This window comes from Ranitomeya imitator, chromosome 10 (assembly GCF_032444005.1).
Source record: "Ranitomeya imitator isolate aRanImi1 chromosome 10, aRanImi1.pri, whole genome shotgun sequence".
NCBI classification, from domain to species: Eukaryota; Metazoa; Chordata; class Amphibia; order Anura; family Dendrobatidae; genus Ranitomeya; species Ranitomeya imitator.
This window is the reverse complement of record NC_091291.1, coordinates 121,399,448-121,422,611: the sequence shown is the minus strand read 5'-3', so window position 1 is coordinate 121,422,611 and position 23,164 is coordinate 121,399,448. Positions and strand designations below refer to the sequence as shown.

Genomic DNA, 23,164 nt, shown 5'->3' with positions numbered 1-23,164 from the left:
GTGACACATTCGTAACAAATATAATGAAAAGTTGAGTTAGTGTTGCGCGTTTAATTCTTTAAAAATACCTCTGCTTGCTGTGTTCAACAGTAATGTTCTCATTTACATCCAGAAGTGAAAATGGGAGATCTATGTTTTGTTCCAATGTATATTATGTGCTTTAGACTTTTTTTAAAATAAATAAAAAATCAAAGGCTGACAATACCCTTAAGGCTTTACATAACTTACGTCAATTTGAAACCCAATACGCGCATGAAAACATACCAAAACACAGTGAACCTGAGACTACCTGTTTACATAAATAGACTTATGACTACTGACGTCACCAGATCAGTGGGATAAATAAGGTAACATTTCCCAGAAGTTACAGACCTACCACAAGAGCAGGAGACGCGATGGACCCACCATTCACCAAACAGGAAACTTACATTGAGGAATTTAGCCCCACTGATTACTTCAGCACTTACTACGCTCCAGGAAAAGGGGTTCTTTTTGGAGAATGGACTGAATTTGTTTTACAAAACCTATATGAAACATTCACATCAGGTAAAATAATCTGTGGTGAAGATTAGATAATAATAATAATAATAATAATAATAATAATAATAATAATAATATAGAACATCTTTCTCAATGCCACACCCATGGGTTTCAGGGAGCTGAGATATGTTGAGTAGTTTTGAGGGTCTTCATGTTGTAGAGCTGCTCTATTTGCTAGAGCTTATTTATTTTCTAGGTAGCCAATATGAATCTCACCTAGACTTCTAATCAGGGTCGGCATTAGGGGCAGGAAGACCAGGCAGCTGCCTAGGGCTCCTGATCCTTCAGGGGCCCCCAGCCAGTGGCGTGCTGATAGCGGTACACCACGTGGCCACTATGAGACCACCCACCACCCATCACTCATTCAACTAATTGGCATTGTAAACGCCGGTACAGTTGAAAGCAGTGATGGAGAAGAGAGTGTCAGATGAGGCTCCCTCTCCTATCACTCCCCCTCTGCTTGTGACTCAGCAGGTGCGCGATGAAATCACCTCATCGTGTGCCATGCTGTGCCAGCAGTGGAGCCAATGAGACTGGAGCAGCGTGAGGAACAAGGAGGAGAGGTGAGTATTGTGTGTGTGTGTAAATGTATGCATTATACTGTGTGTGTGTCGGCACTATACTGTGTGTTGGGGAAGAGCTGCACTACACTGTGTGTTGGGGGAGCTGCTCTATACTGTGTGTTGGGGGAGCTGAACTATACTATGTGTTGGGGGAGCTGTACTATATTATGTGTTGGGGGAGCTGTACTATACTATGTGTTGGGGGAGCTACATTATACTATGTGTTGGGGAGCTGGACTGTACTGTGTGTGGGGGAGCTGCACTGTACTGTGTGTGGGGGGAGCTGAACTGTACTGTGTGTGGGGGGTTGCATTATACTCTGTGTGGGGCGGCTGCACTATACTGTGTGTGGGGAGATGCATTATACTGTGTGTGGAGAGGGGCTGCATTATACTGTGTGTGTGTGTGTGGGAACTGCACTATACTGTTTGTGGGGGCTGCACTATATTGTGTGTGTGTGGGGGGCTGCATTATAGTGTGTGGGGGGCTGCATTATACTGTGTGTGTGGAGGGGGCTGCATTATACCCTGTGTGTGGCTGCAGTATACTCTGAGGGGTATAAGTTTAACAGGGATATATCAGATTATAACAATGACAAGGTCTATACATGGAATAAAGATCCCTCCAAGAGGCCATTTAGGTCTATTTTGAAAAAACGTTTTGATCACAATTCACACCAGGAGCCAAATGGGAGGTCCATTTATTTTTCATCGTCGGACTACAATTCATGTGATAGTGGTTCTGACATCTCTGCACCTGGCACCAGTTTCAGACAGGAGCGTGGCTATGAGTTTTCAAAAAATGCAGCAGGAGAAGGGGAAGTAGGAGAGCTAAGAGGAGAAGATTGGAGACGATACCGCATGAGGGAGCGGAAATGCCGGCATTATCGCTGGATAAAAATCTTCAGAGGGTTATTGTTTTTGACTCCGGCTGTTTTGTCATCTGCACAAATTGATGTTCTAGCCAAAGGATTAAACTTTGTTCCCTTACAGAACTTCAACTTACTACAGACTATTAGGGATGTCAATCATTTACACGTTTGCTTACGGTTAAGAGACATTTTTTTGATGAGCAACATTATTTTTCACCTTCTAGTGAGACTGATACTGTTCATGAACAAACTCATGATGCATCTTTTACAGTTGCTTTATTAACCTTGTCTTCAATACAGGACATTGAGCAGTCTTCTGATAAACCAGCAGATGAAGATATTCGTGTTACTTCTTCTAATCCATCATATTATCTTGTACAATCGAGGGTTCCCTCCTTGGATCTTTTTCAATCTTTGGTTGAGAGAGATCTTAGGAGGTTACATGCTGATACACGTCAATCTGACAAAGGAGGATGTGTTGTTGTGCTTGACACCGATTTGTATTGCACAATGGTTTTTTTCTATTCTGTATGATACTAATACTTACTTGAGGTTGAGGTCTGATCCTATGATTGCATTTAAATCTGCATTGTCTGAGTGTTTAAACGAGGGCACCAGGCTTAGTGTTCTCGATTCTAAGCTCTATAAGTGGTTGTATCCTAAATTTCCTATTATTCCAATTTTTCGTGGTTTGCCCAAGATTCATAAAGAATTTTTTTTTCACCTCCCTTGAGACCTATAATAGCGGGCATAGGTTCATTGAATGAGAATCTCAGTGAATGGATTGATGGCTACCTTCAGCCTCTTATAGCTAGAACCCCAGGTTATTTGAAGGACACCTCCACGGTTTTGAAGGTTTTTGATACTTTTACTTGGCATTCAGATTATTATTTTGCAACATGATGCAATTAATTTGTACTCTTCTATTCCTCACACCACAGACATGGTAGCTGTGAAATATCATGTGGATCAGTACGGTGCTTATTCGTTACCTCTTAAGCTATTTATTTTACTGGCATTGGATTATTTACTTCAACATCATTTTTCTATGTTTCAGTCCGAATTTTTCCTTCAGAAGTTGGGAGCCCCAATGGGTTCGAAATTCTCACCTTCACTTGCTTTCCTTTTTATGGCTTGGTGGGAGGAAATTTATATTTTCTCTACTGATAATCCGTTTATTTCATCTTTAGCATGGTTCGGTAGATATGTGGATGATGTAGCCCTAGTTTGGAAAGGGAGTGCATCCACATATTCGGATTTTGTTTTGTATTTGAATACCAACAATTGCAATGTTCGGTTCACATGTCCCCATAGGGAACGTTTGTAAACATTTGCAGCACCAATCAGCATGCAGCACCTCCGTTGTCATAGTATCTTTGTTCTCACGTGGACAAAGGCACAAACAAACGTTCTCTATGGGGACATGTGTCTGCAGTTATATCATGTGTTTGTTTGTATATTAGCAATCGGGGTTGATGTATTTTCTGGTAATGTGTTATTGGGCCGTTTGGGGAAATATGGGGGTATTTTTAACTGTTGAATGTCTGTATATGTGTGGAGGCATATTGTGCTCAGTTTCCATTGGTGCATGTCTAAGTGAGGGGAGGGGTTTGCACTATACAGTTTGGGTTGAAACACTCCTGTACTGTGCTTGAGAAAGATCTGTTGGATCAAATCGTTGCCACAGGAGGCAGAATAAAATGTGATTTTATTTTTCACCAACGTTTGAGGCGCTGTCTTTTCTACTACTTGGTATGATATCAAAACCGTCAGCAGACTGTTATCAACATCATGACCACCCAGTGGTAACATACAGACACATATACAGTTAGGGCCAGAAATATTTGGACAGTGACACAATTTTCGCGAGTTGGGCTCTGCATGCCACCACATTGGATTTGAAATGAAACCTCTACAACAGAATTCAAGTGCAGATTGTAACGTTTAATTTGAAGGGTTGAACAAATATATCTGATAGAAAATGTAGGAATTGTACACATTTCTTTACACACACTCCACATTTTAGGAGGTCAAAAGTAATTGGACAAATAAACATAACCCAAACAAAATATTTTTATTTTCAATATTTTGTTGCAAATCCTTTGGAGGCAATCACTGCCTTAAGTCTGGAACCCATGGACATCACCAAACGCTGGGTTTCCTCCTTCTTAATGCTTTGCCAGGCCTTTACAGCCGCAGCCTTCAGGTCTTGCTTGTTTGTGGGTCTTTCCGTCTTAAGTCTGGATTTGAGCAAGTGAAATGCATGCTCAATTGGGTTTAGATCTGGAGATTGACTTGGCCATTGCAGAATGTTCCACTTTTTGGCACTCATGAACTCCTGGGTAGCTTTGGCTGTATGCTTGGGGTCATTGTCCATCTGTACTATGAAGCGCCGTCCAATCAACTTTGCAGCATTTGGCTGAATCTGGGCTGAAAGTATATCCCGGTACACTTCAGAATTCATCCGGCTACTCTTGTCTGCTCTTATATCATCAACAAACACAAGTGACCCAGTGCCATTGGAAGCCATGCATGCCCATGCCATCACGTTGCCTCCACCATGTTTTACAGAGGATGTGGTGTGCCTTGGATCATGTGACGTTCCCTTTCTTCTCCAAACTTTTTTCTTCCCATCATTCTGGTACAGGTTGATTTTTGTCTCATCTGCCCATAGAATACTTTTCCAGAACTGAGCTGGCTTCTTGAGGTGTTTTTCTGCAAATTTAACTCTGGCCTGTCTATTTTTGGTATTGATGAATGGTTTGCATCTAGATGTGAACCCTTTGTATTTACTGTCATGGAGTCTTCTCTTTACTGTTGACTTAGAGACAGATACACCTACTTCACTGAGAGTGTTCTGGACTTCAGTTGATGTTGTGAATGGGTTCTTCTTCACCAAATTAAGTATGCGGCGATCATCCACCACTGTTGTCATCCGTGGACGCCCAGGCCTTTTTGAGTTCCCAAGCTCACCAGTCAATTCCTTTTTTCTCAGAATGTACCCAACTGTTGATTTTGCTACTCCAAGCATGTCTGCTATCTCTCTGATGGATTTTTTCTTTTTTTTCAGCCTCAGGATGTTCTGCTTCACCTCAATTGAGAGTTCCTTTGACCGCATGTTGTCTGCTCACAGCAACAGCTTCCAAATGCAAAACCACACACCTGGAATCCACCCCTGACCTTTTAACTACTTCATTGATTACAGGTTAACGAGGGAGACGCCTTCAGAGTTAATTGCAGCCCTTAGAGTCCATTGTCCAATTACTTTTGGTCCCTTGAAAAAGAGGACGCTATGCATTACAGAGCTATGATTCCTAAACCCTTTCTCCGATTTGGATGTGGAAACTATCATATTGCAGCTGGGAGTGTGCACTTTCAGCCCATATTATATATATAATTGTATTTCTGAACATGTTTTTGTAAACAGCTAAAATAACAAAACTTGTGTCACTGTCCAAATATTTCTAGCCCTAACTGTACCATAGACGTCTCCCAACAAAATATAGCAAAAAAAATGTGTTAGAAACCTAGTCTTATTATGCCACATACGGTGCCTTTCGAAAGTATTCAGCCCCCTGGATCTTTTCAACCTTTTCCCACATATCAAGCTTCAAACATAAAGATGCCAAATGTAAATTTTTGGTGAAGAATCAACAACAAGTGGAACACAATTGTGAAGTTGAACGAAATTTTATGTTTATTTTAAATTTTTGTGGAAATTCAAAAACTGAAAAGTGGGGCGGGCAATATTTTTCGGCCCCTTTAACTTAATACTTTGTTACGCCATCTTTTGCTGCGATTACAGCTGTACGTCGCTTGGGGTAGGTCTCTATCAGTTTTGTACATCGAGAGACTGAAATTCTTGCCCATTCTTCCTTGGCAAACAGCTCGAGCTCAGTGAGGTTTGATGGAGATCGTTTGTGAACAGCAGTTTTCAGCTCTTTCCACACATTCTCGATTGGATTGAGGTCTGGACTTTGACTTGGCCATTCTAACACCTGGATACGTTTATTTTTGATCCATTCCATTGTAAATTTAACCCCGTTAGTCCCAAAGGTGGTTTACATGTTAATGACCATGCCAATTTTTACAATTCTGGTGAGTGTCATTTTATGATGGAAAAACTCTGGGATGCTTCAATGGATCCCATTAATTGTGACCTATTGAACTTCATGATAGTGGTAAAATTTCTTTGATATAACTCGCGTTTAACCCCTTTCTGACATGGGACGTACTATCCCGTCGAGGTGGGGTGGGCCCCCATGACCATGGACGGGATAGTACGTCCAGCGCGATCGGCGGCGCTCACGGGGGGAGCGCCGCCGATCGCGGCCGGGTGTCAGCTGCCTATCACAGCTGACATCCGGCACTATGTGCCAGGAGTGATCACGGACCACCCCCGGCACATTAACCCCTGGCACACCACGATCAAAGATGATCGCGATGTGCCGGCGGTGCAGGGAAGCATCGCGCAGGGAGGGGGCTCCCTGCGGGCTTCCCTGAGCCCCCCGCAGCAACGCGATGTGATCGCGTTGCTGCGAGGGTCTTACCTCCCTCCCTGCCTGTTCCAGACCCGGATCCAAGATGGCCGCGGATCCATGTCCTGCAGGCACTGTGAAGCAGCCTGCACTGCTATCAGATCGGTGATCTGACAGAGTGCTGTGCAAACTGTCAGATCATCGATCTGTGATGTCCCCCCCTGGGACAAAGTAAAAAAGTAAAAAAAAAAATTTTCAAATGTGTAAAAAAAAAAAAAAAAAAATATTCCAAAATAATGAAAAAAAAAAAATATTATTCCCATAAATACATTTCTGTATCTAAATAAAAAAAAAACAATAAAAGTACATATATTTAGTATCGCCGCGTCCGTAACGGCCCGACCTATAAAACTGGCCCACTAGGTAACCCCTTCAGTAAACACCGTAAGAAAGAAAAAAAAAAACGAGGCAAAAAACAACGCTTTATTATCATACCGCCGAACAAAAGTGGAATAACACGCGATCAAAAAGACAGATATAAATAACCATGGTACCGCTGAAAACGTCATCTTGTTCCGCAAAAAACAAGCCGCCATACAGCATCATCAGCAAAAAAATAAAAAAGTTATAGTCCTGAGAATAAAGCGATGCAAAAATAATTATTTTTTCTATAAAATAGTTTTTATCGTATAAAAGCGCCAAAACATAAAAAAAGATATAAGTGAGGTGTCGCTGTAATCGTACTGACCCGAAGAATAAAACTGCTTTATCAATTTTACCAAACGCGGAACGGTATAAACGCCTCCCCCAAAAGAAATTCATGAATAGCTGGTTTTTGGTCATTCTGCCTCACAAAAATCAAAATAAAAAGCGATCAAAAAATGTCACGTGCCCAAAAATGTTACCAATAAAAACGTCAACTCGTCCCGCAAAAAACAAGACCTCACATGACTCTGTGGACCAAAATATGGAAAAATTATAGCTCTCAAAATGTGGTAACGCAAAAAATATTTTTTGCAATAAAAAGCGTCTTTCAGTGTGTGACGGCTGCCAATCATAAAAATCCGCTAAATAACTCGCTATAAAAGTAAATCAAACCCCCCTTCATCACCCCCTTAGTTAGGGAAAAATAAAAAAAATGTATTTATTTCCATTTTCCCATCAGGGTTAGGGTTAGGGCTAGGGTTAGGGCTAGGGTTAGGGTTAGGGTTAGGGCTAGGGCTAGGGTTAGGGCTAGGGCTAGGGTTAGGGCTAGGGCTATGGTTAGGGCTAGGGTTAGGGCTAGGGTTAGGGCTAGGGTTAGGGTTAGGGTTAGGGCTAGGGTTAGGGTTAGGGCTAGGGCTAGGGTTAGGGCTAGGGTTAGGGCTACAGTTTGGGTTGGGGCTAAAGTTAGGGTTCGGGTTGGGGCTAAAGTTACAGTTAGGGTTTAGATTACATTTACAGTTGGGAATAGGGTTGGGATTAGGGTTAGGGGTGTGTCAGGGTTAGGGGTGTGGTTAGGGTTACCGTTGGAATTAGGGTTAGGGGAGTGTTTGGATTAGGGTTTCAGTTATAATTGGGGGGTTTCCACTGTTTAGGCACATCAGGGGCTCTCCAAACGCGACATGGCGTCCGATCTCAATTCCAGCCAATTCTGCGTTGAAAAAGTAAAACAGTGCTTCTTCCCTTCCGAGCTCTCCCGTGTGCCCAAACAGGGGTTTACCCCAACATATGGGGTATCAGCGTACTCAGGACAAATAGGACAACAACTTTTGGGGTCCAATTTCTCTGTGAGATTCCGTTGGTGGAGGAAAGTGGTACTGCAGCTTCTGAGTTTCCTTCCTCAGGTGATGTGGTGAAGTCGTTAGGTGCTGCTCTATTTAACTCCACCTAATGCTTTGATCCTGGCCTCCAGTCTATGTTCTAGTATTGGACCTGTTTCCTCCTGGATCGTTCCTGTGGCCTGCTGCTCTGCATAGCTAAGTTCCTCTTTTCTATTTGTTTGCTGTTTTTTTCTGTCCAGCTTGTCAATTTGTTTTTTACTGCTTGCTGGAAGCTCTGGGACGCAGAGGGTGTACCTCCGTGCCGTTAGTTCGGTACGGAGGGTCTTTTTGCCCCCTTTGCGTGGTTTTTGTAGGGTTTTGTGTTGACCGCAAAGTTACCTTTCCTATCCTCGCTCTGTTCAGAAAGTTGGGCCTCACTTTGCTAAATCTATTTCATCTCTACGTTTGTCTTTTCATCTTAACTCACAGTCATTATATGTGGGGGCTGCCTTTTCCTTTGGGGTATTTCTCTGAGGCAAGGTAGGCTTATTTTCTATCTTCAGGCTAGCTAGTTTCTCAGGCCGTGCCGAGTTGCATAGGGAGCGTTAGGCGCAATCCACGGCTGCCTTTAGTGTGGTTGGAGAGGATCAGGGATTGCGGTCAACAGAGTTCCCACGTCTTAGAGCTCGTTCTTGTTTTTTGGGTTATTGCCAGGTCACTGTATGTGCGCTGACCTCTATGTCCATTGTGGTACTGAATTACCTTTCATAACACTTACCCTCGGGAAAATACAAAACTGGGGGCTAAAAAATAATTTTGGGGGGAAAGATTTTTTTTTTTTAATTTTCACGGCTCTGCGTTACAAACTGTAGTGAAACACTTGGGGGTTCAAAGCTATCACAACACATCTAGATGAGTTCCTTAGAGGTCTAGCTTCCAAAATGGTGTCACTTGTGGGAGGTTTCTACTGTTTAGGTACATTAGGGGCTCTGCAAATGCAATGTGACACCTGCAGACCATTCCATCTAAGTCCTCATTCCAAATGGAGCTCCTTCCCTTCCGAGCCCTCCCATGCGCCCAAACAGTGGTTCCCCCCACATATGGGGTATCAGCGCACTCAGGACAAATTGGACAACAAATTGTGGGGTTCAATTTCTCCTGTTACCCTCAGGAAAATACAAAACTGGGGGCTAAAAAATAATTTTTGTGGGAAAAAATTTTTGTTTTATTTTTACGGCTCTGCATTATAAACTTCTGTGAAGCACTTGGTGTTAGGAGTCGAGTTTCCTCTGCTGCACAGGGGGAATCTCGATCCGTCTCCGCTGCGGTCTCCCATTCTCCTCCAGCCGCAGTGGAGTCTGCTCAGCAGGGACGTCACTCCCAGTGTCTTGCTCGCTCTCTCTGTACAGAGAGTTACTGCTGCTTCTTCAGCTCCTGCCATTAAAGTCAGTGCTGGTCAGCGGCGAGCGGACTTCCCTGGGACTAAGTCCTTGTTTGCGCACACTGAGCATGCCCAGAGCAAGATCTCCCGTTGGAGATAGAGGGTCATGTGCTCTGGCTCTGCAGCGCATTCCATTGGTCCTCTTGGCAGGCCCTGGAAGGGCAAAGTTTCTGTGGCTACTTCCTGTCCTGCAATTATATAAACTGCGCATGACCGCATGGCCATGCGCTAGTGTACAATTGAATACGTGTGTTTGTTGTGAGTGCAAGTCGTTCATTAAATACCCCTACCCTATTGTATGACTGTTCGCGTATGGAGTATGGCTGCTATCTAGCGCCCGACAAATCACTCAACGTGTCACACACGTATCAGCGTCTATTGCTGTGACCGCCAATGCGGCGCCACGCGCCAGTAGTGCGCTTCCTGACCCACGTCTGGGTGCTTAGTGGTGCCTGCCAGCACGGCACAGTTTGCACTTCGGTGCTCTAATTATAAGAGTTTCCTAACACACCCTGTTGCGGTGTTGTGTCAGCAAGTGGTCTAATCGGACTTCAATCCTAGTTGGGGTTAAGTTCGCTGACTGCTTGCTCGCCTTCTATGTGCGGTACCGCGATCCTGTGACGCAACAGGATCGCTTCCTTCACGTTGGGTGAAGTTTAACCCACGCGAGTATACTTATGAGTACCGCCATATAGTCCGTCATTACTCAGCAGCAGGTTCCATCTCTGCACGGTGGACCCCGGGCTACGAACGCACCGTACACTATCAGTCTTATTATTTGGTGCGTTCCGCTAGCCCTAACATTACACTAGCGCCAGGGTCTGGCTAGTGATGACGGACAAACAGCAATCCCTGCGGTATATACAGCAGCTGGAGGGTAGGTTGGCGGCTCTCGAGAGCGCAACCTCAGCTGTGGATGTTACCGCAGTTGCTGTACAGGCTGCCAGCGTGGCTGCAGCAACTTTGTCCATTGCCACCCCTGTTCCGACATTTTCTCGCCTCCCGCTGCCAGAAAAATTTTCTGGTAATAGCAAATTTTGTAGGGGATTCATGAGTCAGTGCTCTATTCATCTCGAGCTTCTGGCTGCACGTTTCCCCACAGAGCGGGCTAAGGTGGGATTTATTGTGTCTCTATTGTCGGACAGGGCGTTGGAATGGGCTACGCCGCTGTGGGAGCGTGGCGATCATGTGGTGCAGAGTGCTCCTCTGTTTTGAGCACTTTAAAACAGGTCTTTTTAGGACCTCAAGTCACCCATGACACTGCGCTCCAACTGCTGGCATTAACTCAGGGTGAGTCCTTGGTCAGTCATTTTGCCGTCCAATTCCGCACTTTAGCATCTGAGCTGGAATGGTCGGATAAAGCTCTTATCCCCATATTTTGGAGGGGCTTGGCTGACCATGTAAAGGATGCTCTGGCCACTAGGGAGATTCCTGCCACACTGGAGGAGTTAATAACAGTCTCCACTCGAATTGACCTCCGTTTTAACGAGCGGAGGTTAGAGCGAGCCCAGTGTAGGCAGAGGTTTCGGCTGGCTCCTACTTTAGCCAAACCTCTGGAATCTCCGATCCTGGTTCCTGAGTCACATGAGGCCAGGGAAGTGTCACAAGCGGGACCTAAGTCCCGGACCGCTTGTGCACTCAGGGTCTGTCATGTTTGCCAGCAGTCAGGACATCTAGCCACCAGATGTCCTCAGCGGTCGAGGAAACGTCAGCGTCTAGTGGTCGTAGGTGGAGGTACACTAGACACGGCGACGTTTGCCTCTAAATTGTCCTTTAAGGGGACAATTACTATAGGCTCATTCTCCCACTTGTAGAGCTCTGCGTGGATTCTGGGGCGGAGGGCAATTTTATGTCTTCTGCCTTCGCCCAACGCCACGCAATACCTCTGGTTATGCTAGCTCAACCTGTAACGGTACGAGTGGTGAATGGGTCGACTCTGCCCTCACAGATAACTCACCAGACCATCCCTTTTACTCTGTCCATGTCGCCATCTCATCAGGAGATTATTTCTCTTCTCGTCATTCCAGAGGGAATTGATGAAGTCCTGTTGGGAATACCTTGGCTACGGTACCACTCTCCTCATATCGAGTGGTCCTCAGGCAGAATTCTGGGATGGGGTGAATCTTGTGGGGGTAGGTGTCAGAGGGAGTGCATTCAGGTAGCTACAACTGAGGTACCCGCAGATCTTTCCTCTCTCCCCAAGCAGTATTGGTCGTATGCAGACGTATTCTCCAAAAAAGCGGCGGAGACCCGTCCGCCCCATCGCCCCTATGACTGTCCTATTGACCTCTTGCCTGGTGCTGAGCCTCCCCGGGGTCGAGTCTATCCGCTATCTCTCCCGGAGACGGAGGCAATGTCACAGTACATCCAGGAAAATCTGGCAAGAGGGTTCATCAGGAAGTCAGTGTCACCTGCTGGGGCAGGGTTCTTCTTCGTGCAGAAGAAGAGTGGGGAATTGCGTCCATGCATAGACTACAGGGGTCTTAACGCCATCACCGTTAAGAATAAATACCCTTTGCCTTTGATATCTGAACTGTTTGATAGGCTTCAGGGAGCAAGGGTATTTACTAAATTAGATCTGCGGGGTGCTTACAACCTGATTCGCATCCGTGAGGGGGACGAATGGAAGACGGCTTTTAACACCAGGGATGGGCACTATGAATATCTGGTGATGCCCTTTGGGCTCTGTAATGCCCCAGCCGTTTTCCAAGACTTTGTGAACGATATCTTCCGGGATATGCTTTCCACCTCGGTCGTAGTCTATCTGGATGATATTCTCATCTACTCTCCAGATATTGACTCCCACCGGAGAGATGTTTGCAAAGTCTTCGACCTCCTACGGGCAAACTCCCTCTATGCCAAGTTGGAGAAGTGTATGTTTGAGCAGGAGTCCTTACCTTTCCTAGGCTACATCATCTCAGCCCAGGGATTGGCTATGGATCCTGCCAAACTACAGGCTGTGATGGACTGGCAGGAACCCCATTCTCTTAAAGCGGTGCAGCGCTTTATGGGGTTCATCAATTATTATCGCCAGTTCATCCCGCATTTCTCAACTTTGGTAGCTCCCTTGGTTGCCCTCACCAAGAAGGGGGCGAATCCCAAATTGTGGTCTGAGGAGGTCTCCAAGGCTTTTATCTCTATAAAGTCACACTTCGCTAGCGCTCCCATTCTTCATCGCCCCGATGTTGATAAGCCATTTATCATGGAGGTGGATGCCTCTTCTGTTGGTGCTGGAGCAGTCCTCTTCCAAAAGGATGCTCAAGGTCGGAAGCATCCTTGCTTCTTTTTCTCCAAGACCTTCGCACCAGCAGAGAGGAATTATTCCATCGGGGACAGGGAGTTGCTAGCCATGAAGTTGGCTTTCTCGGAGTGGAGACATCTCTTGGAGGGAGCACGTTTTCCCTTCCAAGTCTTCACAGATCACAAAAATTTGGTGTATCTGCAGACAGCTCAGCGGTTGAATTCTCGCCAGGCCAGATGGTCCTTGTTCTTCTCCCGGTTTCATTTCACCCTCCATTTCCTTTCTGGGGAGAAGAACATTCGGGCCGATGCTCTCTCTCGCTCCGTTGTGTCATCTGCGGAGGAGGAGGAGGAGCCTCGGCTTATTGTCCCCACCGAGAGTTTGAGAACCGTGGCCCCGGTTTCGCTGGAGTCTGTGCCCCCGGGCAAGACTTTTGTTCCATCTAGTTTGCGACCGGAGGTTCTCTCTTGGGTGCACTCGTCCAGGGTGGGTGGACATTTTGGTACTAAAAGGACATCAGAATTACTGGCGAGGACATACTGGTGGCCGCATATGGCTCGTGATGTCGCGGAGTACGTTCGGGCGTGTGTCTCTTGCGCCAGGAACAAGACTCCTCGGCAACGGCCAGCTGGTTTGCTTTATCCTCTGCCCGTGGCTGACAGGCCCTGGGAGATGGTCGGGATGGACTTTGTGGTTGGCTTACCCAAGTCTCGTAATTGCACCATTATCTGGGTGATCACCGATCATTTTTCCAAAATGGTGCATTTGGTGCCTCTTCCACGGCTACCATCTGCACGGGCGTTGGCTGTCTTGTTTATCAAGCATATCTTTCGCTTACACGGTATGCCAGACAAAATTGTTAGTGACCGGGGTCCCCAGTTTGCGTCTCGATTCTGGAGGGAGCTATGTCGTCTACTCACTATTGAGTTAAATCTCTCTTCGGCATATCATCCCGAGACGAATGGGTTGGTAGAAAGGGCCAACCAGACCTTGGTCACATATCTGCGACATTTTGTTTCTGCCAGACAGGATGACTGGGCATCCTTGCTACCGTGGGCAGAGTTTGCACTTAACAATGCCGTAGCCGACTCCACCGGTCAGACTCCATTCCTCTTAAATTACGGCCAGCATCCGCGTGTTCCTGTGCCCATGCCTGTGTCTTCCGCTGATCCCAGGGTGGCAGACTGGGCTGTGGAGGCACGGGACATTTGGGATCGCATGCAGGATGCCATTTGGGCCTCCAAGGAGAGAATGAGGTCCTCCGCCGATGTTCATCGGCGCCCCGCTCCGACTTTTGCCCCTGGCGACTTGGTGTGGCTCTCCGCCCGTAACATCAGGCTGCGAGTTGAGTCCACTAAGTTTGCACCTCGCTACTTGGGTCCCTTCAAGGTTCTCGAACAGGTTAATCCTGTGGTCTACCGCCTGGCTCTTCCTCCACGTTTGGGTATCACCGACACCTTTCATGTGTCCCTCTTGAAACCCGTATACATGTCCCGGTTTTCCGAGTCATCTGCCGGGACATCGGGTTCGTCTACGGACGATTACGAGGTGAACGCTATTTTGGGGTGCAAGGTGGTACGCGGCAAAAAGTTTTATTTGGTGGATTGGAAGGGTTATGGTCCAGAGGACAGGTCTTGGGAGCCTGCTGAAAACATTCGGGCCCAACAGCTCATTGCTGCCTTCGAGCGTAGCGAGGCCCAAGGAGGGGGGGCCCTGGGAGGGGGGGTAATGTTAGGAGTCGAGTTTCCTCTGCTGCACAGGGGGAATCTCGATCCGTCTCCGCTGCGGTCTCCCATTCTCCTCCAGCCGCAGTGGAGTCTGCTCAGCAGGGACGTCGCTCCCAGTGTCTTGCTCGCTCTCACTCTGTACAGAGAGTTACTGCTGCTTCTTCAGCTCCTGCCATTAAAGTCAGTGCTGGTCAGCGGCGAGCGGACTTCCCTGGGACTAATTCCTTGTTTGCGCACACTGAGCATGCCCAGAGCAAGATCTCCCGTTGGAGATCGAGGGTCATGTGCTCTGGCTCTGCAGCGCATTCCATTGGTCCTCTTGGCAGGCCCTGGAAGGGCAAAGTTTCTGTGGCCACTTCCTGTCCTGCAATTATATAAACTGCGCATGACCGCACGGCCATGCGCTAGTGTACAATTGAATACGTGTGTTTGTTGTGAGTGCAAGTCGTTCATTAAATACCCCTACCCTATTGTATGACTGTTCGCGTATGGAGTATGGCTGCTATCTAGCGCCCGACAAATCACTCAACGTGTCACACACGTATCAGCGTCTATTGCTGTGACCGCCAGTGCGGCGCCACGCGCCAGTAGTGCGCTTCCTGACCCACGTCTGGGTGCTTAGTGGTGCCTGCCAGCACGGCACAGTTCGCACTTCGGTGCTCTAATTATAAGAGTTTCCTAACACACCCTGTTGCGGTGTTGTGTCAGCAAGTGGTCTAATCGGACTTCAATCCTAGTTGGGGTTAAGTTCGCTGACTGCTTGCTCGCCTTCTATGTGCGGTACCGCGATCCTGTGACGCAACAGGATCGCTTCCTTCACGTTGGGTGAAGTTTAACCCACGCGAGTATACTTATGAGTACCGCCATATAGTCCGTCATTACTCAGCAGCAGGTTCCATCTCTGCACGGTGGACCCCGGGCTACGAACGCACCGTACACTATCAGTCTTATTATTTGGTGCGTTCCGCTAGCCCTAACACTTGGTGGGTCAAAGTGCTCACCACACCTCTAGATAAGTTCCTTAGGGGGTCTACTTTCCAAAATGGTGTCACTTGTGGGGGGTTTCAATGTTTAGGCATATCAGTGGCTCTTCAAACGCAACATGGCGTCCCATCTCAATTCCTGTCGATTTTGCATTGAAAAGTCAAATGGCGCTCCTTCGCTTCCGAGCTCTGCCATGCGCCCAAACAGTGGTTTACCCCCACATTTGGGGTATTGGCGTACTCAGGACAAATTGTACAACAATGTTTGGGGTCCATTTTCTCCTGTTATCCTTGGTAAAATAAAACAAATTGGAGCTGAATTAAATTTTTTGTGAAAAAAAGTTAAATGTTCATTTTTATTTAAACATTCAAAAAATTCCTGTGAAGCACCAGAAGGGTTAATAAACTTCTTGAATATGGTTTTGAGCACCTTGAGGGGTGTAGTTTTTAGAATGGTGTCACACTTGGGTATTTTCTATCATATAGACCCCACAAAATGACTTCAAATGAGACGTGGTCCCTTAAAAAAAAATGGTGTTGTAGAAATGAGAAATTGCTGGTCAACTTTTAACCCTTATAACTCCCTAACAAAAAAAAATTTTGGTTCCAAAATTGTGCTGATGTAAAGTAGACATGTGGGAAATGTTACTTATTAAGTATTTTGTGTGACATATCTCTGTGATTTAATTGCATAAAAATTCAAAGTTGGAAAATTGCGAAATTTTCATAATTTTTGCCAAATTTCGTTTTTTTTCACAAATAAACGCAGGTACTATCAAAGAATTTTTACCATTGTCATGAAGGACAATATGTCACGAGAAAACAATGTCAGAATCACTGGGATCCGTTGAAGCGTTCCAGAGTTATAACCTCATAAAGGGACAGTGGTCAGAATTGTAAAAAATTGGCCCGGTCATTAACGTGCAAACCACCCTTGGGGGTAAAGGGGTTAATTGTGAAAAAAAATGGAAATTTGTGGAAATTTGGAAAATGTTGCAATTTTCAAATTTTGAATTCTTATCCCGTTAAATAAGAGAGATTTGTCACACAAAATAGTTAATAAATAGCATTTCCCACATGTCTTTGCAGAAGTGCAATTTTTAAACAACATTTTTTTGTTAGGAAGGGTTAAAAGTTGACGAGCAATTTATTATTTTTCCAAAAAAACTTACAAAATCATTTTTAGGGACCATATTACATTTGAAGTGACATTCAAGAAGTTTATTAACAATTCAGGTGCTTCACAGGAATTTTTGGAATTTGGAAAAAAAATGAACATTTAACTTTTTTTCACACAAATTTTAATTTAGACCCACTTTTTATCTTTTGCAAGGGTAACAAGAACAAATGGCCCCCAAAATTTGTTGCGCAATTTCTCCTGAGGATGCCGATATACCATATGTGGGGGGAAACCATTGTTTGGGTGCATGGCAGAGTTTAGAAGGGAAGGAGCACCATTTGACTTTTTGAATACAAAATTTGCTGGAACAATTAGCGAACACCATGTCGTGTTGGAAGGGCCCCTGATATACCTAGACAGTGAAAACCCCCCACAATTGGCACCATTTTAGAAACGGGACCCTTCAGGTAACTTATCTAGATGTATGATGGGCACATTGAAACCCCAGGTGCTTCACTAATGTTGAGCCGTGACAAAAAAAAAAAACACATTTTCCCCATAAAAATGTTTTTCAGTTCCAAATTTTGCATTTTAATAAGGAGAGAATTGCACCATACAGTTTGTTGTGCAATTTCTCCTGATTACGCCAATAGCCCAGATGTGGGAGAAAACTACTGCAGGGCTCAGAAGGGAAGGAGCACCATTTAATTTTTTTTAATGTAAAATTTGCTGGAATCATTAGCGGATGCCATGTTCCATTTGGAGAGCCCCTGATGTGCCTAAACAGCAGAAACCTCCAACTAATTACCCCTTTTTGGAAACTAGACCCCTCAAGGAATATATTTAGATGTGTAGTGAGCACTTTGTACTCCCAGGTACTTCACAGAAGTTTATAACGTTGAGCCGTGAAAATGAAAAAATCACATTTTCTCACAAAAATGTTATTTTAGCCCTGAGTATGTCAATACCCCATATGTGGGGGAAAACTACTTTTGAAGCACAATGCAAAGCTCAGAAGGGAAGAAGCACCATATTGGAGTTCAGATTTTGCTGGCATGGTTTAAGAGTGTCATGTCATATTGGCAGAGGCCTTGAGGTGCCAGAACAACAGAAACACCTTATATGTGAACTCATTTTACAAACTACACTCCCAAATGAATTCATCTAGGGGTGCAGTGATCATATTGACACTACATATGCCTCACAGAATTTTAAACCATTGAGCGGTGAAGAAAGAATAAATTATTTTTACCACTAAAATGTTTTAGCCCCAAGTTTTTAATTTTTCTAAGGGCTAATGGAATTTTTTTTTTACAACAAACTGAGGTCCATTTTTTTCCTGAGTGCACCAGTACCCTACATGTAATCGGGAAATATTTTCAGGCACAGTGCAAATCTCAGAAGGGAAGGAGCTCCATATTGTAGTACAGATTTTACTGTTATGGTTTGCGGGTGCCATGACCCACTGGGAGAGCCCCTAAGTTGCCAGCACAGCAGAACCGCCCATTAGTGACCGCATTTTACAAACTACACCTCTCATCGAATTCATCGGAGGGTGCAGTGATCATATTGACACCATGGCTGTGTGGCAGAATTTTATACCATTGGGCAGTGAAGAAAAAATGATTAAATTTTTACCACAAAAATGTAGTTTGAACCCCAGATATTACATTTTCACACAAGAAATTATAAAAAAAAGGAACCAAAATTTGCCCCACAATTTCTACTGAACATGGCATCACCGCACATAACTCTCAAATCTGCACACTACAACTTTTGCTCATCTTTCATCAGTTATATTCAATATTTCTAAATGTGTTTTATTTAGGAAATGTGAAAGGAGGCACACTCATCGATTTTGGAGCCGGGCCGACAATTTACCATCTGCTTTCCGCCTGTGAAGTGTTCGACAATATCATAACTTCTGATTTTCTTGAGCAAAACCGAACACAACTGAAGAAGTGGCTGCGAAAGGACTCTGAAGCTCTGGACTGGACTCATGTCATCAAATTTGTGTGTGAATTGGAAGGCAACAGGTACATGAAATAAAAACTATGGAAGGATATGTGGGGGTTCGGGTTGTACCCAACCCTAATATGACACCCGCTGAAGTCTTAGAAGCCATGTTGTGTCTTGGATGCCATATTATGAGGGTACTTATGAAGTACTGCTTATAGGAAAGAAGAATATTTTTATACAATGGGTCCAGAATTAGATCCCATTTGGCAAAGCACAAAAAGCTTAAAGCTAAAAATGAATTACATGTTTCAAAGTGCAAGCCCCATGCTCACTTCCATATCTAGAAGATCTTACTAGATCACCTATAATACACAATGACCCAAACTCGGTGTGCTGGATAATTACATTTCTTACTGTATCTAATACTTCATAGGAAAAAACCTGTTTTCCTTGGGCAAGAAAATAGACAAAATGACTTTTTTCGGACTAAAAGACGCACTTTTTCTCCCCCAAAAAAGGGGGGGAAATGGGGGGTGCGTCTAATAGTCGCAATGCAGTCTTACCGTGGCGGCAGAGGTCCGGTGGCAGAGGTCCGGTGGCAGAGGTGCCGTGGCGGGGGTGTGGCGGCAGAGGAGGCGCAGTAAGAGGGGGCCCTTTCCCCGGTATGGTGATGCAGCAGGCCCGGTATGCAGCAGAGCCGGGTGAATCCTCTTGTTATCGGTGGTGGCGGCCATTTTCCGGAGGCTGCGCGTGCGCAGATGGAGCGCTCTGCTTCCCGGGGCTTCAGGAAAACAGCCGCCGCGATCTCCATCTGCGCACGCGCGGCCTCCCGCGGCCATTTTCCTGAAGCCCCGGGAGCAGAGCGCTTCATCTGCACACGCGCGGCCTCAGGAAGATGGCCGCGCCCACCGATAACAAGAGGATTCACCCGGCTCTGCTGCATACCGGGCCTGCTGCATCACCATACCAAGGAAAGGGACCCCGCTTACTGCGCCTCCTCTGCCGCCACACGCCCGCCACCGCACCTCTGCCACCGGACCTCTGCCACCGCACCTCTGCCACCAAGGTAAGCCTGCATGGTAAGCCAGGGACCCCTCTCACGCCATACCTCTCACTGCACCTCCTGATCCCAGCACCTCCTGATCCCAGCACCTCCTGATCCCAGCACCTTCTCATCCCAGCACCTCCTGATCCCAGCACCTCCTGATCCCAGCACCTCCTGATCCCAGCACCTTCTCATCCCAGCACCTCCTGATCCCAGCACCTCCTGATCCCAGCACCTCCTGATCCCAGCACCTCCTGATCCCAGCACCTTCTCATCCCAGCACCTCCTGATCCCAGCACCTTCTCATCCCAGCACCTTCTCATCCCAGCACCTTCTCATCCCAGCACCTCCTGATCCCAGCACCTCCTGATCCCAGCACCTTCTCATCCCAGCACCTCCTGATCCCAGCACCTCCTGATCCCAGCACCTCCTGATCCCAGCACCTTCTCATCCCAGCACCTCCTGATCCCAGCACCTCCTGATCCCAGCACCTTCTCATCCCAGCACCTTCTCATCCCAGCACCTCCTGATCCCAGCACCTTCTCATCCCAGCACCTCCTCATCCCAGCACCTTCTCATCCCAGCACCTCCTCATCCCAGCATCACCCCACCTCTGCCGACACCTTGCCTCCTGTGACCCTGCTCTGCCACCGCCATCCCTCAGGTAAGATACTGTAAATTCGGACAATAAGACGGACCCCCATCTTATAAAAAATCTTTTTTTCTGCAATTTTCACCCCAAATTTGGGGTGCGTCTTATGGTCCGGTGCGTCTTATAGTCCGAAAAATACGGTACTCATCACAAGAGGTGCTGGAAGTCCGAATGGCGGTCCACCATCATGTCCAGTAGCCAATTGCAAAACATTAAGGGGCCGGTGGAACTCAACCTTTGCCTCTACTGGAAGGGAAATTAATAACTTAAATAAGATGACTCGATTAAACATGGTTGGTAGATACAAAATTTGGATATCAGATGACCATGTGTTCAGAGTGCTTGGATCCAAGTCCTTATTACTTTATCAAGTAAAGGAAAACCGGTTTACCCAGCAACACTCTTGTTTTAGAGGTTGAATAATGTAAAACAAGCACCGTTCACTTTACAATGAAAAGGGGAATCATACTTTTTAATTCTGGAATTTACTTGGGGTACCTGGATTAAAAAAATTACCCATGAAGAGCAGAAAAAAAATTTGAGGCTGTTTTTTTTCCTTGTTGCGTTCTAAGCGCTGCATATTTAATTCTTTGAGAACTTGTTTTTCTCAGAATGAGTTGTATTATTCAGTGGCACCATATTGGGTTACGTGTAACTTTTTGCATAACTTTTACTAACTTTTCTTTTTTAGGGGAATGGAATTAAAAAAAAAAAAGAAAAGTTTGGTTAATCATAATCACTAACTAATTACATATATATTACATAAAAACATTGTTTTGTTGTCACCGTATTCTAAAAGCCATAACTTTTATTTTTCTCATCTATTGAGCTGTGGGGTGAGTTGACATTCTCATTGGTAATATTTTGGGGTATATATGACATTTGCATTGTTTTTTGTTCCTTTAATTTTTCTGTTTTCTAAGGGAGAATTATGAGAAAAAGGCTGAGATGCTTCGCAGTAAGGTGAAAGAAGTCCTTCAATGTGATGCCTTGAAAAGAAACCCATTTGATCCCATTGTTCTGCAGCCTGCTGACTGTCTCCTTACCTGTCTCTGCCTTGAAGCTCCTTGCGAAGACATAAAATCATTCTGTAATGTTCTGAAAAACTTCAAGGATCTGATTCAACCTGGGGGTCACTTACTAATCTTAAGTGTACTAGACGCTACTTTTTACTATGTTGGTGACCGGTACTTTTCTAGTATGACCACAAGAAAGGAGGAGTTGGAGGAGGCATTTAGAGAGGCGGGATATGAGATTGAAAAAGCCGTATATGCTCCTCGGAACGAAAAATCAAGGATGGATATTTGTGACTATAAAGGCTTCTATTATATTCATGCCCGAAAACCAAACTAACGTTCACTTTTATGTTCCATAAACATAAGATGTGTTACCTTTATACATACAACATATGCAAAAAAGAAATAGGAAGGAACCTCTCAATTGCATTGTCTTGCCAGATTTATCGTTCACCTCTCGAGCATTCAAGAAATCCTCACGATCCGATCCTTCTATTTTTCTATGGGCAAATGAGAACAATTTGATTTCTGTTTTGCATTAATTGCATGTCGTAGTTTAGTATCAAATAAACAAGTTTGACATATTATCATGGATAATCTCTTTCGTGTTCATAATCTCTATCTTTTTCACCCTTCAGCCACATACAGATATTGCACCTTGAATAATGACCAGTACTGTCTGTGTTCTATACAGTGGCAAGGACCCACCGGTAACATTGACTTGGGGGAGGGGGGCACTGTTCAGCTTCATGCAAATATTATATTACCCTCTTTAACACATTTACTTCTGTTTCTGAATAAAAATAAACTAGGTAGTTGGGTTGAATGAATAATGAAATACTTTGTCATGGGGATGCCGTGACAGAGAGGGACCGTAAGATCGCGGTGTCTGGTTGCACAAACTCCTGAACTTATTAGAACTGCTTCACCATCCTATTAAACAGTTCAGGTCTTCCTTGCTAGGTCATGGCAAGGGTTAATCAGTTCAGTTGTTCTCTTGGAGCTCTCCATCCTGACTTGTCTCAGCTGTTCTGTGTTGGCCACTCCCATCTGGTATATATGCTGCCACTGGCACTGGGGAATTGCCAGTGATAGTTTCTCCACTTCCTGGTTTGGAGCTGAAAGAGAAGTTCAGTGTTTGGAGTAGGAAGTTGGAGAGATTTTCTGAACATTGCTGCGTGGAGTGGGATTGCGTTTTTATCATTTTCGTCTCCCATTTGGTTTCTCCTTCCAATTTCTCCCTGTTGTTTTGTGAGTGTATTTGTATGGTTGTAGTTTTCTTGTATCAATCTCTATTTACCCCTGTCTGTCTGGTTAGTGTTTTCCTATACACTTGGGCTTCACATTTCCCTGGGTGGTGGAGGGAACAGATAAGGGTCAAGATAGGGGCATTGCAAGGTACAAGACCCCAGCTTTTCTACCATAACCTGAAGGACAGAGATTGCCTAGGGCACCCCTAGTTCAAGGGATCGTATAGGTGCTCACAGTCCCTTGTAACGACATGATATCCTGCATTTGTCTGTACAAAGTGAATTAATGTATTGGCCAATTACTGCTCATGTTGGGAGTAAGTGATTTACTCTTGCATAGGGGCCCTCTGGTGGATTCTTCTGTTCTCCTGTGGGCCTGTCCAAGCCTGGTGCTATATACAGTAAGACACTGACTCCATGGTCCTATTGGTAATTAATAAAAAGACGACATTAAAAAAGTTCTGGTGATGTGGCATATTATGATGGGATTTATTTCCTATAATTTTAGTTTTACATCTTTTACACAAACCTGCAAA

At 45.2% G+C, this 23,164-nt stretch overlaps 1 protein-coding gene across 1 annotated transcript; it reads left to right on the top strand.

Moving 5' to 3' along the window:
* Positions 1–350: 350 nt before the first annotated feature.
* LOC138652119 (nicotinamide N-methyltransferase-like) lies at positions 351–21,965 on the top strand. Its single transcript, XM_069742860.1, has 3 exons — positions 351–546; positions 18,535–18,742; positions 21,286–21,965. The coding sequence occupies exons 1-3, from the start codon at positions 396–398 to the stop codon at positions 21,713–21,715; spliced, it is 789 nt and encodes a 262-aa protein (XP_069598961.1). The 5' UTR covers positions 351–395; the 3' UTR covers positions 21,716–21,965.
* The last annotated feature ends 1,199 nt before the right edge of the window (positions 21,966–23,164 follow it).

What these genes read in the sequence shown, in the direction of transcription:
- LOC138652119 (XM_069742860.1), top strand. Translation starts at nt 396, where the DNA reads ATGGACCCACCATTCACCAAACAGGAAACTTACATTGAGGAATTTAGC. An exon ending in ATATGAAACATTCACATCAG is followed by an intron (nt 547 to 18,534) that starts GTAAAATAATCT and finishes TGTTTTATTTAG; the next exon opens with GAAATGTGAAAGGAGGCACA. An exon ending in TGTGAATTGGAAGGCAACAG is followed by an intron (nt 18,743 to 21,285) that starts GTACATGAAATA and finishes CTGTTTTCTAAG; the next exon opens with GGAGAATTATGAGAAAAAGG.